Source organism: Lepus europaeus, chromosome 19 (assembly GCF_033115175.1).
Source record: "Lepus europaeus isolate LE1 chromosome 19, mLepTim1.pri, whole genome shotgun sequence".
Taxonomy (NCBI): Eukaryota; Metazoa; Chordata; class Mammalia; order Lagomorpha; family Leporidae; genus Lepus; species Lepus europaeus.
In genome coordinates, this window is record NC_084845.1 from 15,012,623 (window position 1) to 15,030,977 (window position 18,355).

The 18,355-nt window shown below is 53.2% G+C and overlaps 1 protein-coding gene across 7 annotated transcripts; it reads left to right on the plus strand.

Annotated features, from left to right (window-relative positions):
• Positions 1-291: 291 nt before the first annotated feature.
• Positions 292-11,346, plus strand: LOC133748150 (alpha-ketoglutarate-dependent dioxygenase alkB homolog 6). Of its 7 annotated transcripts, none has more exons than XM_062176742.1 (13): positions 292-351; positions 973-1,051; positions 1,327-1,415; positions 2,976-3,036; positions 3,742-3,878; positions 5,685-5,813; positions 6,004-6,148; positions 6,607-6,750; positions 6,953-7,147; positions 7,222-7,470; positions 8,375-8,452; positions 8,992-9,038; positions 9,131-11,346. In XM_062176742.1, exons 1-13 carry the CDS (start codon positions 314-316, stop codon positions 9,309-9,311), a joined length of 1,572 nt encoding a protein of 523 aa, XP_062032726.1. In that variant the 5' UTR covers positions 292-313; the 3' UTR covers positions 9,312-11,346. The 7 variants fall into 7 exon arrangements, with proteins under 7 accessions (XP_062032726.1, XP_062032728.1, XP_062032731.1 ...); XM_062176744.1 differs by having other exon boundaries at positions 1,327-1,395; positions 3,800-3,878; XM_062176747.1 differs by having other exon boundaries at positions 8,992-9,043; positions 9,131-9,216.
• The last annotated feature ends 7,009 nt before the right edge of the window (positions 11,347-18,355 follow it).

The window sequence follows — 18,355 nt, forward strand, 5'->3', positions numbered from 1 at the left end:
AGGCCTCCTTACAGTCTCTCGCGTTCCTCCTGCGGCCGCCACGGCTGCCCCTCCCGTCTGGCCTCGCTCCGCAGCGTGGACGCGTTAGTTTCTGGAGTTCTGAGTGGCGGGTGCCAGCCGGAGACGCGTCTCGCCGCTCTCCCTATGGCCAGAGACGCAGCCTATCACTGAGCGAGGGTGAAGGGGCGGGCCAAAAGAGTGAGAGCACCGATTGGGTGGAAGGCGGGCCCTTAGGGCCATCGAGAGTTCCCATTGGTCTGAGGACGCTTTGCGTCAGTAAGGTGGGTCGGAAGTGGCTGGGCAGGGGTTGGGAATGTTGAATTTGGAAATTGGAGGGGACACTGGTGGACGGTCAGTCTTGGGAACGGGCAGAGGCAGAGATGGCTATCCAGAGTGGGGGTCCATGGAGGCCGAGAGTCCTAAAAGTCTCAGAGTCGGGAGACTGTGGGTTCAGGAGGGGAAGGTTGAGGGGAGCCAGGCTCGGGGCTTGATGTCCAAGGGTGCTCGAGTGAAGGGGCGCTCGGGAGGGGAAACCCGAGGGAATGCAGCGAGCGTTGGGGGAAGGATCGGAGGCGGCTGGGAGTGGGCATGTCTGAGGAGGCTCCGATCGGGGGTTCCAGGGTGCTCAGAATGGGGGATCTGAAAGGAGTTGAGGCTGGAGGAGGGGTCGACGGGGCCCTGAGAGTTCACAGAGCCGAGCTCAGGATCGCAGGATTGAAGGGGGCTCTCAGGAGGCTCCCTGTGTGGGAGCCGAGGATATTCTCTGAGAGGGTTGAGAGAGCAAATGTGCAAATGAGCAAATGAATGTTCATTGTGTAGAGCGATTGTGTGGCTTCTGGGATGCTGAGGGCTCAAGTTTTAGAGGCAAGTGAATTGCACAAGAGGGCTGTGGTCCATGATGGGCAGAAGGCTGGATCATGGCCTAAGGGCGGGAGGCATAGTGACTTCAGTGTGCCCTCCCCTCCCCCACAGGACTGGGTGCAAGGACTTGGAGTCGATGGAGGAGCAGGACGCCAGGGTCCCGGCCCTAGAACCATTCAGGGTGGAGCAGGTTGTCAGGCCTGGGGATGCAGAGGGTGAAGGTGGGGTGGGATGGGGAGGCTGATTCCTGGATTCCAGGTTTGGGATTGCCCCCTCCCTCCAAATCCATTCTTAACCTTATAATCCACCCCATCCCCACCCTCACCCCGGAATGGACATTGGTCCTTTGACTTCAGATCCTGGCCTGTCTGAGGACGTCCTAAGCCTCTCTGCTGAGGGAGAGGTCGCTCAGTGATGATGGGTAGCTTGAAAGGCCACACCTTCAGGGCTATCTCTCCATCCTAGGCACCACCTATAATCTACTATGTGCCTGACTTCATCTCCAAGGAAGAGGAGGAGTACTTGCTTCGACAGGTGACCCCAAAACCCTTCTGGTCTGTTTGCCCCTTCTTCCCATACCTCTACCCAACCCACAGCCCCAGCATGAGAACCCCCAGAGTTCCAGGGAAGACTGGCAGGAAGGAGAGTGACACCCAGCACCTGTACTCCCACCCTTCCTAGTCCTTTCTCAAGATTTGCTACGACCTATCCAAAAGAGCTCTTTCTAGAGGCTTAGGGGAAGCCAAGCTGGTTCTTAGAAGGGAGGTGGTGGTTGTCTTGTGTGCTGTGTTGTGTTGAAACTCTCTGTTGTGAGATATCCCACCCCATCCTCCAAACTGAGGATGTTGTTGAGATTAGATTCCTCGTGTCGAAACAGCACAGTGCAACTCCGTAGTCTCAGAAGGAAGGGAAGTTTCAGCGTTCCTTCTCCCTGTGCTGAGATAGCTCAGTCCTGCTGTCTTTGAGTAAAGGAAGCTGTACAGACAGGTCGAGATAGCACAGGTCACATTCTTGAGATTGAGGAATGAAGAATTTGGTGTTCAGATTTCTGTGCTGAGATAGCCAAGGAGTCAAAGCGTTAGAGCAACTCCTCCGTGTGCTAAGAAATGTCAGCATTGACCCAAAGTCTTAGGAACAGTGTTACCAGACACAGGCTACCTATGCTGAGCTAGCCTGGTGCTACTCCGTTCTTTTCCTTTTTTAAAGATTTATTTATGTATTTCAAAGTCAGAGTTACACAGAAAGAGGAAGAGAACAGAGAGAGAGAGAGAATCTTCCATCCCATCCTGCTAGTTCACTCCCCAAGTTGCTGTAATGACCAGGGCTGGGCCAGGCTAAAGACAGGAGTCAGAAGCTTTTTCTGGTTCTCCCCTGTGGATGTAGGAGCCCCAGCGCATGGGCCATCTTCTGCTTTCGCAGGCACAGTAGCAGGGAGCTGGATTGGAAGTGGAGCAGCTAGGACTGGAACCAGCATTCAGGTGGGATGCCAGCATCTCAGGTTTTAGCCCAACCTGCTGTACCCTGATGCTGGCCCCAAAACACATACTGATGCGCTGAGAGATATAAGATAGCCCATTCAAGTCTCTGTGTTCTTGGGGGAAAGTTGATATATTTTAGAAAGCTTGGGCTGAAATAGCCCAGTCCAACTGTGTAACCATGAGGAGTGAGGAGATTATCAGCTAGAGTATAGACTTCTTGGACTGAGATAGCCCGTTCTGGCCCCATTGGGATGTTGGCAGTGGAAGATTTTCAAAGTCCTTTCTCTGCTGTGCTGAGATGGCCCAGTTACCACACCTCCTCCCCCAGGCAAAAGGAACAAGGAGCTTCCAGACCTCATACTGTAGCCCAGGAATTGGGAAATTAGAGCGCAGACTATTTGCTGGGCCGGAAGGACCCAGCCACAAGCTCTGGGGAGGCAGGCTGCAGTTGCTTTCCTTGATCCCTGTAGACACAGGTGGGCTTTATGGCCAAAGGCCTCCCCAGGAAAGAAGGGAAGCGAAGTCCTGTGAATGACCCCACAGGCACTGAGAAGACCCATTTTCACCCCTGGCCTGGGTGGGAGAATCATGGAAGGATGGTCCAGGAATGGAGTGACCCCTTCTCCCACCTCCTAGGTTTTCAATGCCCCCAAGCCAAAGTGGACCCAGCTCTCTGGGAGGAAGCTACAGAACTGGGGTAAGTGTCCTTGGCTGGGAAATGGGTGACTCAGGGTTGTGGGCTAGGGCAGGAGGTTTAGGTCTGATCATCTCAAAGTATTGGGGTGGAAGCTGTCTGTGATGGTTCATGGGGTCCCAAGGGCCGGGGGCGAGGTTCTGAGGGCTCAGTAGGGGTCCCAAGAGGTTAAGGATTTCCTGATGAGTTGGGAGTATCTCGGAGTGTCCATTGTTCTTAGAAAGGTCCATTGGTGATCTCTAAAGGGGCAGGGGCCCTTGGTGGGGTCAGGGTGCTTCCAATCACTGGATACCCTCAATGAGGGCTCCAGATGCCAGGCCTCTTTGGTTGGATTCCCTTAGGACCGCATTGCACTCCCTAGGCGGGCTCCCCCATCCCCGGGGGATGGTCCCTGAGCGTCTGCCCCCATGGCTCCAGCGCTACGTGGACAAAGTGTCTGACCTCAGCCTTTTTGGGGGGCTCCCAGCTAACCATGTCCTCGTGAACCAGTATCTGCCTGGGGAGGGCATTATGGTAACCACACGCCCTCCTCCTGACCCCCGCAGTAACGACCTCCCCCCAGGCCCCTGAGCCATCATGGAGCAGGGCACCGTGTGTACTCACCCTCATGCTCATCAAGCAGCCATTCCCCAGCCACGCATTCACCTCCCCGGGGCCAGTTTGGGTGGCCCAGAGGGTGGGGGGGGTGTGAACTCCCGCCCTGCCCAGCCCTGGCACCCACTCCCCAGCCCCATGAGGATGGACCACTATACTACCCGACCGTCAGCACCATCAGCCTGGGCTCCCACACCGTGCTGGACTTCTATGAGCCGCGGCGCCTGGAGGACGATGACCCTACAGAACAGGTAGGCTCTCCGAGGCTGTCCCAGGTGCTTCGGGGCACCCTCCAAGCATCTTCCCTTGTCTTTTCATGGGGTGTACCCCTCATCACAGACACCCAGCACATCTGCTTGCAGGGTACCCTAGACTCTGTGATAGCTACAGATACCCCAGTGCCCCCACCTGACACCCTACACACACGCTGAGTGTTCCATATAGCCCACAAGGCTCCAACAGACACTGATATCCTTGAACTCCCTCAGTGTCATTCAGTCATGGGTGCCCCAGCACCCTTCCAGTCGTCCTGACTCTCCCCACTGCACAGGGCACCCCTGTACTGACATCTTGTCACTCCAGCAATGCAGTCTGCAGGATGAGACACCCCAGATTCTCCTTGGCCCCATGAAATATCATGACTGGCTGCTCAGGCCCCACTCCCACATATCCTGGCAATAACTTCTCTGACCACCGAGGGATGCCTTTCTGACAGCCCCATGCTCATAGAAACTCCCCGGAAACCCTGCCGTGGCTGCTCCCTGGGGCTTCCTCTTTAGCCCTGCGTGCTCCTGGATCCTGTGACACCCCCTCTGCTACACCACTGTCCTCTGACATCCTGATGTCCACGACTGTGCCCGCCTCTTCCTGGTGTTGGCCACGCCCTCAGCCCTGGGTTTTCTGGGTACTGCTGATCCCCCTGTCCCAGCCTGCACCCCTTGGAGACCCCAGCTGCTGCTCCTGTGAGATACCTGCTGACCTTTTGACACCCCCCGCAGCAGCCTGGTTCCTGTCCCCTCTCGAGGGACTGGCCTCTGCCTTCTCTGGAGTTTTGCTCCTGAATCACCAAAAGCCTCCCTCTGAGAGGCATGCTTGTTCCTCAGCCTTCGTCCCTGGGGACTAGCTAACCCTTGTCCCCTGACACCTCTCACCCATGCTCTGACCTGGATAGCCACTGACCATCAACCTGCCCTGCAGCCCCGGCCCACGCCCCGGCCCATCACTTCGCTGCTGCTGGAACCATGCAGCCTGCTGGTGCTCCGTGGCACTGCCTACACACGCCTCCTCCACGGCATCGCAGCCACGCATGTAGACGTGCTCGAGGCCGCCTCCCTGCCATGCAATGCTGCTGCCTGCCCATCAGCATTGCCCGGAGCCCGCCTGGACCGTGGCACCCGTGTCTCGCTGACCATCCGCCGCGTGCCCCGTGTGCTGCGCACCGGCCTCCTGCTCAGCAAGTGACCGCCATGCACCAGGGCCTGCTGGGATTTGTGGGCTCTGGCCCCTCTGGCCTGCCGTACTCCTGGGACCTTGGAACTCTGGGGCAGAGTTAGCACACTGGTTATTTCCCCAATAGCTTTGGAGGAACCACAGGAGATTCCATTCCAAATAAATGAAACATATCTTTCCTTGGTTTTTAGATTGTACTGGGGGCAGGGGGCATGGTGGCAGATGCTTCCCAAGGGGCACTGTGTCTGGGCCCTGGAGGTCGGATGGATGGGTCACCAATTGCAGCAGATCCTGTGGCTCTTGAGGGGCTGGGTGTGTGGGGGATGATATCTGGAGCCCAGCATTATATCGGGCTGGGGTGGCATGATTTGGGAAGGCATAGCTACTGGTCCCTTTAGGAAGGAAGGAGTTAAGTGGCTGTGCTGTCACCTGAGCCGAGCATCGAATTACCTGAGTCCAGGTTCCTCTTGGAAGGGGTGGGGCCAGGCCTGCCCTTGGGCTTTTGGGGCCCCTCAAGGTAAAGCCTGGGTGTGTCCAGTGGAGATCTGGACAACACCCTGGCTAGGGAAAAGGCTTTTACTGGGTGGCCTCATGGACTCTGTCCCTAGACCCCTAGCTATGGCGCTGTCCCCACCTCTGGGCCCCAGGCCCCTCTCAGAGGCCCTCACACCCCCGCCTGGAAAACCGGACATTGCTGGATACACCGGCTGCCCAGCTTCAGGAATGGAGATGATCAGGTTGGGACTGGGGTTTTTAACTTGGTCCCAAGAGGGTGGCGGCAGTGGCAGGAGCCATGCAAGGGTGGGAGGTTCTATGGCTCTGATCACCTGGAGATCTGGGAGCAGAGCTGGGGATGGAGTGAGGGTGGTGTGGGAAATGAGGCACCAAATCTCACTCGGGGACCTGTCGATGCCTGCCACTTCCCAGGTCAGAGCAGAAGCTGGGGCTGGACTCCTTGGATGCTCCTGAGCACTTCCAGGGTGGGCAGAGGGGCACTGAGCCCACTGCTGGCCCCCCAAGGTTGTCAATGCCCTCTTCCCATGAGGACTCAGCTGAGGACAAACACCATGAGGTGAGCTGAGGTGGCACAGACCCCTTGGGCCAGCCCCTACCTCCTCTCTGACCCTCAGAGTCTGGTCTCCCTGCTGTGGGTGAAGTAATGGTTCTGGAGGGTATTGGGGATGGGGGAGGGGCATCCTGGAAGCCATCCCTTCCCAATCAGCACAGAAGCAGTTCAATATTTCACCACTGGGCCTGGTGCAACCCCACTCCTCCTGGAGGTACCCAGCTCTACCGCCTCCTCCCCAGGCACCACATAACCAGCTTTCTAGGAGCCCTGGAAACCTGAGACCTTGAATTCAGTGTCTCCAGGCCTGGAACCGCTAAGCAGGCCCCAGGTGCAGAGCCAGAGATGGACTCTGCTGCAGGGAAGTGTCTAGAAGGCGGGGCCTGCAGGAGAGGGGAGGCCAGGGGAAGGAGGAAAATGTCTTCACTGGCTGTTGGCCTGATCGGCCCCCCTGTGTTTCCCAGCACCCCGTCTCTGGCTTGGAGGTACTGGAGGCTGAGCAGGACAGCCTGCACCTTTGCCTGTTGGGGCTGGGCCTCCGGCTGCAGGACCTGGAGCGAGGTCTGGGGCCCTGGACACTGGCCCAGAGCATGACGGTCCGGCTGCAGGTGGGTGGTGAGAGGCCAGGATATTGGGGAGGTGGGCAGGGCCCCAGGCATGGGTGCTTGCTTTCTGCTAGCCCCTGGGGTGGGAAACGAGTTTATTACATGTTCCAGGTTTCTGGATAGGAAAAAGGGGAGGTGCTAGTTGCAGGTTCTGGGTCTCTGGTGTCCCTGGTGTGAGGGGTGGCGTCCATGCGTATGTTCCCAGGCCCTACAAGCAGACCTGCGAGGAGCAGCCGAGCGTGTGGATGCACTGCTGGCATTTGGTGAGGGGCTGGCACAGCGGAGTGAACCCAGGGCCTGGGCATCCCTGGAGCAGATCCTGAGGGCCCTTGGAGCCCACCGAGATACCATCTTCCGACGGCTCTGGCAGCTGCAGACACAGCTGGTCAGCTACAGCCTGGTATGGCCCACCCTGGTGGTCTCTGGCCCCAACCCCAATCTCCCAACTCCGGTGACCCCTGTTCTCTGACCCAGGTGTTCGAGGAGGCCAACATGCTGGATCAGGACTTGGAAGCCAAGGGAGACTCAGACGGGCCAGGATCTGGTGGGGTCTGGGGACCCTGGGCATCCAGTAGCCTCCTCACTCCTGCAGAGTTGGAGTGGGACCCGGCGGGGGACGTTGGGGGCCTGGGGCCCTTGAGGCAAAGGACAACTTGGACTCCAGGGGCTCCCTGTGAGCTGTGTGGCCACAGGGGGCCCCAGGGCAGGGGACAAGGCTTTGAGGTAAGAGCAATCCCCAGGGCGGGGACTGTGCAAAGCAGGTAAACCACCTGGGACACTGGTAACCCAAAGAGGCACCAGCTCAAGTCCTGGCGCTCAGCTTCTGATTCAGCTCCTTGCTGTTGTGCATGGGAAAGCAGTAGAAGATGGCCCACGTGCTTGGGCCCCTGCTCCCATGTGGGAGTCCTGGAAGAATCTCCTGGCTTTGGCCTGGTCCAGCCCTAACCATTGTGGCCATCTGGGGAGTGAAACAGCAGATGGAAGATCTCTGTTTCTCTCTCTCTCTCTCTCCCTAACTCTGCTTTTCCAAGTCTCTTGGAGTCCCTCCCTCCATCTGGTTCTCTTTGACCCTGTCTCTCCCTCTGTCTCACCCTTTGCCTCTCTCCTGTCTTTCTCTGACGACCTCCCTAACCCCATTTCCTCCTACCCTGCCCCTGATTGCACTGCGCCCCCTGGCCCCACTCCTCTAGTCTCTCCTCAAATGTCACCCCCTTAGGGAGGCCTGCCCTGGCCTGCAAACATTAGCTGTCATTATCTTCTTGCTCTTTGTCCTAACAGCACTGCTTGTAGCCTGACCTTATCCATTTATTTATTCCTTATTGTGTCTGTCTGCTGCCAGAATACAAGCGCCATGGAGGCCAGGAGTTTGCCTGACTTGCCATCCCCATGGTATCGCTCGTTCCTAGCATGTAACAGGCACTCATTAAATATTTGTTGAATGAGTGGAGAATGTTTCTCCTCTCTCGATTTCTTTGGCTCTGCCCCCTCTTCATCTTTCCCATGAGATCTTGCTGTTCCCCCAGAATCGCACCTCTCTGACACCCCTCCCCCCATCATGGTCCTTCTCCGGCCACGATTCTCTTTGTGGCTGATTCTCCAAGAACCACCTACCCCTCCCTCACCACAGGACATGCTCATGTCGGGTCTCAGCCACCAGAAACACTTGCCACGTCACCGAAGACGTTCCTTGCTCCGGAAGCCTCAGGTGAGCAGGTCCTCAGCCAGGTGTAGCATTTGGGAATCTCGATGGCAAGTGACAGAAACCCAACCCACTTTGGAAAAGTCCAGGCACTGCTGAATGCAGGACATCATTTGCCGCCAGGGCAACTCCCTCTGTTGGGCTCTTGGACGCACAATGGCTGCTCCAGCTGCTACCCGTTCACTTCCCACTGGCACCAGCCCAAACCCTGGGGCTGACTCCCAGCTGCCTGGTTTGGGTCAACATCTGTGCCCTGAACCAATCAGAGCGCTCTGATTGGCCAGGCCTGGGTCACGTGCCCAACCACGGGAGTTAAGGGAATCTGAAAATGGGGAGGCATGGCCCCCCTTCCCCTGCTGAGCAACTGGGGAAGGGGGGTGAGGGATAGGCCCAAACAGCTACTCTACTTGGAGGGTATTGCAAGGCCATGGGGAGTCCTGGGGTGCCAGGAAAGGAGGGAAGATAAGACGAGACCCAGGGGTCTGTGGTAGCCCACATAAGTGTCACTTCCACCCATCCTGCTGCCGGCTGCTGTCTACCCTCAGGACAAGAAGAGGCAAGCAGCTCCCCGTCTGCTGGAAGTGGATTCTGGGTGAGGTGCTTGAAAGAGGGGTCCCGGGTGTGGGAGGCCGGGTTCATAGTGGCTGCTCACCCACGTAGTTAACAGTGCGTTTCCTTTCCTAGAGTGCCGGCTCCTACACCCAGGCGGCCTCCGATCTTCCTCCTTCTCCTTCTCCTCTTCCTGCTCCTGGTGGGTGCCACATTGTTCCTGCCCACGTCAGGAGGCCCCTGCTGCTCTCACGCTCGACTGGCCAGGACACCCTACCTGGTGCTCGACTATGTCAACGGTCCCCCGCCAATCTGAGGGCACAGCCCGGACACGAGGAATAAACGGTCACTGTCCAAGCAAGTGTGACGATGTTGGGTGCTTGAGTCCCCGGAGTGCGGCACGCAGCCCTGATGTGTCTGGACAGTCCTGCCACAGACCCCCGCGTCTGGAGCACAGAACACTGCACTGCATCGACCCATCTTGGGTGGGGTTCGCCTCGATCCTGACACAAGAGGATTCAAGCCTCAGTAATGTACTTGGCGGGTGGTACTCGGAACAGTGGCAGCGGAATGAGGAAGTGAGCCATGGCAGGGAGGCCAGTATTGGGTGAGCTAAGGAGGCTGCTGCTCTGGGTCCCTGGGGTGCCATCCCACTGGGGACGTCTGGCAGCTGTGTGGCACACACTCGAAGTCGTTCCATGGAGAAATTGTGGCACTGATGGATCAGTGTCCATCTCTTCACTTCACCTGTCCCAGCTATGAAGGCCCCACCCTACCTGTGCAAAGAATCACAGGTGTTCCCCACAGCAAGCTAGAGGCAGGTACAACAGGGTGTGGGCCATATGGGTGACCTCCTCAGCCCCTGGCTTGTGTCCACACAGGTGCTCTGTTTGAACATTCTACGAGGTAGGCTCTTGAGCGGGGCCATCCCTAGCCCAGGACCGTGAAACCCCTTTGCTGTTTTTTTTTTTTTTTTTTTTTTGACAGGCAGAGTTAGACAGAGAGAAAGGTCTTCCTTCTGTTGGTTCACCCCCAAAATGGCTGTCGGAGCCAGGCGCTTCCTCCTAGTCTCCCATGCGGGTGCAGGGGCCCAAGCACTTGGGCCATCCTCCACTGCCCTCCCGGGCCACAGCAGAGAGCTGGACTGAAAGAGGAGCAACCGGGACAGAATCAGCACCCCAACCGGGACTAGAACCTGGGATGCTGGCACTGCAGGTGGAGGATTAGCCAAGTGAGCCGCGGCACCAGCCTTTCCTGGAGTCTTGACAACACCAGGCTGAATTGCCAGGGCTCCATCCTAAGACTCCGCCAAGCTTCCGATATTGGGGGGAGAGGCGGGCAGAATTGGACTCCAGAACAGAAGCAGGAGCCCTGCGCTGAGCTCCTGCTGTGCGCTTACCAAATCCCCTGTCTGCAGTCTCACACCATGGACGCTCAGAGAGGGGGAGCCACGGGCCAAGTGACTCAAGCCCAGCTCTCTCTGACTTCAAACGGAAATGGGAATTGGGTTTTGTGGGTAACTGAGACGGGCAACACTTCAGGCACAGCCACCTCCAGGGTCTCAAATGATGTCTCCTTCCCACAGTTCTTTCCTCTTGTCCTTTTTAGCGTCATTCTTATCCCAGTGGTGATAGGCGCGCCCCATAAAACCTCCAGGTACACATCCCACCAACTTAGCAGCCAACAGGAGTGTCACCCTCCCTTTCTAGTTCCAACCCAGGCCCAGCATGGGCTCCTGTGGCTTGGGTCACCTGCCCGTCCTCTGCTGGGGGCTGCAGTCAGCCCTGCCTGAACTATGTGGACTCACGTGGGGAGGGGTGGGTCTCCAAAGAGAACCAAGAGCTGTTTTTTGCTCCTGAGGAAAAGGGGGAAACAGCTCATTCTGGGGGAAACTCTAGGTTTAGGGAAAATTCCCGTTTCAAATGTCAGGCCAAGTCTGCCCACAACCAAGGAGACGACAGGGTCTCCCTGGGATCACCAGCAAACAGAACAGGTGGGATCTCCGAAATACCCAGTAATGGAGCAGATCTGTGCCATTCACTTAACAAACAGTGACTTTTATGAGTAGGGACTCAAGGACCAGGGGTTGACACTGAAGAAGATGGAATAGAATCCTTGTCCTGGGGTTGGATGTGTGTGGTGCAGGTTAGGCAGCTATGACACCAGCATCCCATAAGAGCACTGGCTCCAGTCCTGGCTGTTCCACTTCCTTTTTTTTTTTTTTTTTTTAAGATTTATATTTGAAAGTCAGAGTTACACAGAGAGAGGAGAGGCAGAGAGACAGAGGTCTTCCATCTGATGGTTCACTCCCCAGTTGGCCATAATGGCTGGAGCTGTCCCGATCTGAAGCCAGGAGCCAGGAGCTTCTTCCAGGTCTCCCACTCTGGTGCAGGGGCCCAAGGATCTGGGCCATCTTCTACTGCTTTCCCAGGCCATAGCAGAGAGCTAGATCAGAAGTGGAGCAGCCAGGTCTCAAACCGACGCCCATATGGGATGCCAGTGCTTCAGGCCAGGGTGTTAACCCACTGCGCCACAGCACCGGCCCCTGTTCCACTTCTGATCCAGCTCCCTGCTCATGTGCCTGGGAAAGTAACAGAAGATGGCCCAAGTGCTTGGGCTCCTGCAACCCACGTGGGAGACTCAGATGGAGTTCCCTGCTCCTGGCTTCAGCCTGGCCCAGCTCCATCTGTTGAGCAGTGAACCAGCAGGTGGAAGATTTCTCTCTCTCTAACTCTGCCTTTCAAGTAAATAAATACATTTTTTAAAAGATTGATTTATTTGAAAGAGTTACAGAGAAAAAGGGAAAGACACACACACACACACACACACAGATCTTCCATCTGCTGGTTCACTCCCTAGATGGCCACAACAGCCAGGGCTGAGCCATGCTGAAGATAGGAGCTTCATCTGGGTTTCCCACATGGGGGCAGGGACCCAAACCCTTGAGCCACCTTCTACTGCTTTTTCCAAGGCCATTTGTGGGGAGCTGGGTTGGAAATGGAACAACTGGGACACATATGGGCCCATTAAACCACACGCTGGCCCAGCAATAGATCTTAAAAAACAAGGGGCCGGCACTGTGGTGCAGTAGGCTAAGGCTACACCTGTGGCACTGGCATCCCATATGGGTGCTGGTTCCTGTCCCGGCTGCTCCCCTTCTGATCCAGCTCTCTGCTATGGCCTGGGAATATGGCCCAAGTGCTTGGGCCCCTGTACCCATGTGGGAGACTTGGAGGAAGCTCCTGGCTCCCGGCTTCAGATCGGCTCAGTTCTGACCGTTGCAGCCATCTGGGGAGTGAACCTGTGGATGGAAGACCTCTCTCTCTGTCTGTAACTCTACTTCTCAAATTAATAAATAAAATCTTTAAAACAAAAAAGATTCCTTGTCCTTGGAGCTGACAATACAGTAAGTATAATAAGTACATAAAGTGAGCCCTCCATACAGGGATCCAACCAACTGCAGATAGAAAACATATTTTTAAAAATTGCATCTGGACTAAACAAAACTTTTCTCGTCATTACTTGCTAAATAATGTAGCATAACTGTTTACACAGCATTGTAATACACTATAGTTATTGTAAGTAATTTAAGTATGTGTGTAGGTTATAGGCAATCGCCATGCCATTTGATATGAGGGACATGAACACCTGTGGATATTGGGGACTAGCCTGGATGCAGAGGGACAGCTCTAAGTGGTGGGTGAGACCATGGTAAGTGCTAGAAGTATAAAGTGGGCGGGGAGAGAAGGCTGCAATGTGACAGAATGGCTGAAAGAGGCGATTATAACTATGTAATAACTGTGCCTTTACTGCAGAAAGGAATGAGGAAACCAGCCATGTGCACTCCTAGTGCAATGCTGTCCAGCACATATAATGCGAGCCACAGATTACACTTTGCTGGTTGTCACATTAAAACAGAAATAGGTGAAATGAATTTGAATACTTTGTATTCTATCTTACCCAATATGTCCAAAATACCATCACTTAAAAATAGTCAATATAAAAATAATGAGGCCGGCGCCACGGCTCACTAGGCTAATCCTCCACCTGCGGTGCCGGCATACCGGGTTCTAGTCCCAGTTGCCCCTCTTCCAGGCCAGCTCTCTGCTGTGGCCCGGGAGGGCAGTGGAGGATAGCCCAAGTTATTGGGCTCTGCACCCCATGGGAGACCAGGAGAAGCACCTGGCTCCTGGCTTCGGATCAGCGTGGTGCGCCGGCCTCAGCGCGCCGACCGCGGTGGCCATTAGAGAGAGAGAGACATTTTACTATCCTTTTTTTAAAAAAAAGATTTATTTATTTATTTATTTAAAAGACAGAGAGAGAGAGAAAGGTCTTCCATCTGCTGGCTCACTCCCCAAATGGCTGCAACAGCCAGAGCTGGGCCGATCAAAAGCCAGGAGCCAGGAGCTTCTTCTGGGTCTCTCACATGACTGCAGGGGTCCAAGAACTGGGGCCATCTTCTACTGCTTTCTCAGGCCATAGCAGAGAGCTGAATTGGAACAGGAGCAGCTGGACTCGAACTGGTGCCCATATGGGATGCTGGCGCCTCAGGTGCTATGACACAGCGTTGGCCCCACAATCTTTTTTCTTAAATCTTTTAAATCTGGTGTGTATTTCACCAGATTTAAACTTAAAAATTTATTTTCACTTTATTTGAAAGGCAAAGACACAGACAGAAATCTTCCATATAAGGGTTCACTCCCCAAATGATTGCAATGGCCAGCCCTGAGCCAGGACAAAGCCAGTACCAGGGACTCCATCGTTGTCTCCCACATGGTGGGTAGGGACCCAGGTACTGCTGCTTCCCCAGGCACATTAGCAGGAAGCTGTCATCAGAAGCAGGGTAGATGTGACGCCAACGAGGCACTGTGACATAGGACATGGGTGTCCCAAGCAGGGTCTTAACCGCTGCACCAAACGCCTGCCCCAGATGCTGACTTTTTAACAAGTAACGTGAAATGTTGTTCTTACCGAAACAAGATAGCAAAACAAAAAAAGAAAAACCTTATTTGACACTACTTTCGTTTTTAAGTTTACTTAACATTTACAAAATTAAAATGTCAGGAGGCAGGCATTTATCCTAGCAACTACGACATCTGCATGCTACATCGGAGAACCTGGGTTTGAGTCTTGGTTCCAGCTCGACTCTGCTAATGCAGATCCAGGGAGGTAGCTATGCTGGCTCGAGTAATTGGGTTCCTGCTATGCACATGGCAGAACTGGATTGTTTTCGGTTCCTGTCTTTGGCCCTGGTCATTGTAGGCATTTGGGGAGTGACCCAGCAGATTAGAGCAATCTTTCTAAATAAGAGAGTCCATTTCTTAGTCACATCAGCCAAATGCTCAAGTCACATGTAGTCCCAGCTACAATACTGGCCAGTGCAGACCTCAAGGAAGCACATTCCAGGTAGAGAGGGAACAAGTGCAGAGAGCCTGGGGTACATGGCAAGGCCAGTATGGCTGGAGAATAAGTAGTGTAGGCGGGGGGGTGGGGGGGAAGTGGGAGGAGAGAAAGAAAGGTGACAGGGCCAATCAGTTAAGGCGTTGTAGGATGGAGGTTTGTATCTTTTATTCTGCTAAATTTTAAACCGGGACAAAAGAGGAATGAACAGTCCTCACGGACTCCTCACCAGCTCTGTTAACTCAGGGCCACCCCTTTCATTCTCCTAGGCACCCATTTCCCTGTCCCTAGATTAACTCTGCAGCCAACTCTAAACATCATATCCTTTTACTCACAAGCAATTCAGCTCCAAAAGACTGCGAGTGTTTTCAAAATCTAGCCACAACACTTTGTGCATGGTAAAAATATCCCACAATCATTTGTTCACATCCTTTGCACCCCGGATGGCACTGCTCAGGAGTGATGGGACGTTATGGGCACAGCTGGTGGCTCCTTGTCCAGTAAAACAGCCCCACTGGGCCACCTCATGCAGCGGGTCACTCACTTGGCCTGTTGCTATGGCAGTTTGTCACTCAAGATAGGAACCTTGAAATGAAATGGACACTATGAGACAATGACATGATCAGCCCTTGTCTAGACTGTTGAGGAACAACTTACTATTTTATTCCTTTTAGTATTTTTGTTGTTGTTGTTGCTGTTTGTTCTACATAAGACCACTGGTTGAACTCTGTAATCAATGCACAATCATTCTTAGGCATTTAAAATTAACAGAAAAGTGATCTATGTTAAACATAGGAGTGGGAATAAGAGAGGGAGGAGATATATAGGTTGGCACATGCTCACTCAGACTTACCTCCAATGGTGGAACTAGAAATGTGCCAGGGGATTTCAACTCAATCTTATCAAGGAGGCAGGTACCAATGCCAGTGCACTTGGTAAAGTGATAAGCATAAATACACAACCAATCAAAAAATAGGGTTAGTGTCGAAGAGATTTCGCAAATAAGACCAGTGTAAGCAAATAATGAAGGATAGAATTAAATCAGAGAGAATGATCCTGCAGGGGGAAGCAGGACACACAGCAGACTCATAGAATGGCAAATGCCCAAAACAGCACTCCTGCCTCAGAATCAACCCTTGGGGCATTCGGATCTGGCTAAAAGGTCCATGAGAGTCTCACAGGCATGGAAAGCCATGACTCGGTGGCAAAAAACAATCTAAATGAAAGATCCTGGTGAACAAGACCCCAGCAGAAGGAACAGGCCATCAAGGAGAGAGGCGCCTTTCTCTGAAGGGAGGAAGGAACTCCACTGTGACACGGCCTTGACTAAACAAGTCAGAGTCGGTGAACTCAAGGGGATTCCAAAGCCTAGACAGCTCATAGCAAGAGTCTCGGGTGATTGTTGACGTCATAAATAAGAGTGCCAATTGTTAAATCAACAACGGGAGTCACTGGGTACATGCTCCCCACGTAGGATCTCTGTCCTTAATGTGTTTTACTATGAAACTTAAAAACAACACTACTAGTCGAACAATACCCTATACCTTGTGCGGTTGTGTGAGTGCAGCCTGTTGAAATCCTTGCTTAGTATATAGTAAGTTGATCTTCAGTATATGAAGGTAATTGAAAATGAAACTTAATGAAGGGCGGGATGGGAGAGGGAGTAGGAGAGGGGAGGGCCATGGGAGGGAGGGAGGTTGGGGGGGGAGCCACAACAATACAAAAGTTGCACTTTGTAAATTCGCATTTATTAAATAAAAAAAATTATAAAAAAAAAAGATAGGAACCTAAAGTAACCTGTGCTTCCCAATAGGGTGAAGATCGTTATTTTTTCCAAAAGCTAAAAAAATGCATTTCATTGAATTTTAATTAGTTGCAAAATCTGTAAAGTTATATGTAGGAGTTTTATAAAGTCCCAGAAGAGCCAAGCTTCACTTTTATGGAAATGTGCCATGTGGTACACAGATAACTAATGACCAGTGAGACACGGATACAGGTTGAGCAGCTCTAATCCAAGAATTTGGAATCTGAAAATCTTCCGAACCCAAAACCTTCTGAGTGATGCTACAAGTGGAAATGTCCACACCATGAAGCTTCTTTTATGCACAAAATTACTTAAAACACCGTACAAAATTACCCCCAGGCTATGTGTATCTAAACATAAATGAATTTCGTGTCTAGACTTGGTTCCCATGCCTAAGGTATCTCATCATGTACATACAAATATTCCAAAATTGGTCTTGCACATTTTAGATAAAGGATACTCAACCTTTGGGGTATTTTATTTTTTGCAAATTTTTGTTGCAAATTACCAAAAGCTTTTATGACTAGCACAGCAAACTCCCATCTACCCTTCACCCAGGTTCATAAATTGCTCACGTTCTGCTCCATTTGCTTTACTATTCACATGCTTACTAATATATCAGGATGCTTCAAGAAGTTCGTGGACAACTGAATGCTCTGAGTGTCAGAGCAAAAAATTTTGAAATCTGTGAACATTTTTCCAGAATATGCATTTTCCATGAAACTTTTGCGGACTCCTCATATTTACCTATGTACGTGCTTCAGAACCATTTGAGTGAGTGACAGACATGATGCTACTTTACCCCTAAATATTTCAGTGGACATGTGCAAAACTGTAAAATGGCATCTCTTATACAAGTAGAATAGCTGTCGAAATCAGAAAATAATTCAATTCTATTATTAACACACAATCCAAAGCCGGCACCGTGGCTCAACAGGCTAATTCTCCGCCTTGCGGTGCCGGCACACCGGGTTCTAGTCCCGGTCGGGGCACCGGATTCTGTCCTGGTTGCCCCTCTTCCAGGCCAGCTCTCTGCTATGGCCCGGGAAGGCAGTGGAGGATGGCCCAAGTGCTTGGGCCCTGCATTCCATGGGAGACCAGGAGAAGCGCCTGGCTCCTGGCTTCGGATCAGCGTGGTGCGCCGGCCGGGGCAGCCATTGGAGGGTAAACCAATGGCAAAGGAAGACCTTTCTCTCTGTCTCTCTCTCTCACTGTCCACTCTGTCAAAAAATAAAAAATTAAAAAAAAAAAAAAACAAACAAAACACACACACACACACAATCCATATTCCAAATTATTCCAATCCCCTTAGGTTGTTTACAGCAATTTTCTCATATCAGGAGATTCTTGTATAATGAACAGGGCCAAGTGGTTGAGAAATGCTGACTTTGTGTCTTGGCAGTTAAAAAACACAGCAGCACACACACACACAGAGGATCGGCCGAGGACTGGGCGCTGTCCCCTTGCTTTACCCTAAGCACACTTGCAGCCAAGAATTTAGGGGAGGCCGTCCTAGGAGGCAGGAGAGATAGGAGAGTGAGACAGGGGCTCAATCCATGGGGGACCTCTGAAGAACCTTGTAGATCACATCCAGACAAGAGGCAGGCCTGGGCACTCATCCAGTGACCCCTATACCCAACGCGCATTAGCCCAACTCCCATAACTCCAAGAAGGCCCTCAAGCAGAGGAGAGAGATGTGGGGCCGGCACTGTGGTGCAGCAGGGTGAAGCCCAGGCCTGCAGCACCCGCATCCCATATGGGTGCTCGGTCAAACCCCAGGTCTCTGCGGTGGCCTGGGAAAGCAGAGGATGGCTCAAGTCCTTGGGCCCCCGCACCCTCATGATGGGACACCTGGCTTTGGATCAGCGCAGCTCTGGCCACTGCGGCCATCTGGGGAGTGAACTAGCAGATGGAAGACCTCTCTCTGTCTCTCTCTGTAACGGTCTTTCAAATAAATAAAAGATAAATCTTAAGAGAAAGAGGAGAGAGGTGCAGAGCTCACAGCAGGAAGCTGGCAACTCCCTGGGAACTTGCTCTTGCAGCTGCACTTGAACTCAAGCAGGCAGGATGGCCCCTGGTGACGGGGGGGGGGGGTGGGGGGGGGGTGGGGGTGGCATTACCATCTGCTACCACGATTTGCATTTAATTCATGGTAT

Excerpts from the sequence above, each read along its gene's own strand:
- LOC133748150 (XM_062176742.1), top strand. The coding sequence starts at position 314 with ATGTTGAATTTGGAAATTGGAGGGGACACTGGTGGACG. Across the intron at positions 7,148-7,221 it reads AGCTGGTCAGCTACAGCCTG|GTGTTCGAGGAGGCCAACAT; the intron begins GTATGGCCCACC and ends TCTCTGACCCAG. Across the intron at positions 9,039-9,130 it reads CTGCTGGAAGTGGATTCTGG|AGTGCCGGCTCCTACACCCA; the intron begins GTGAGGTGCTTG and ends TTCCTTTCCTAG.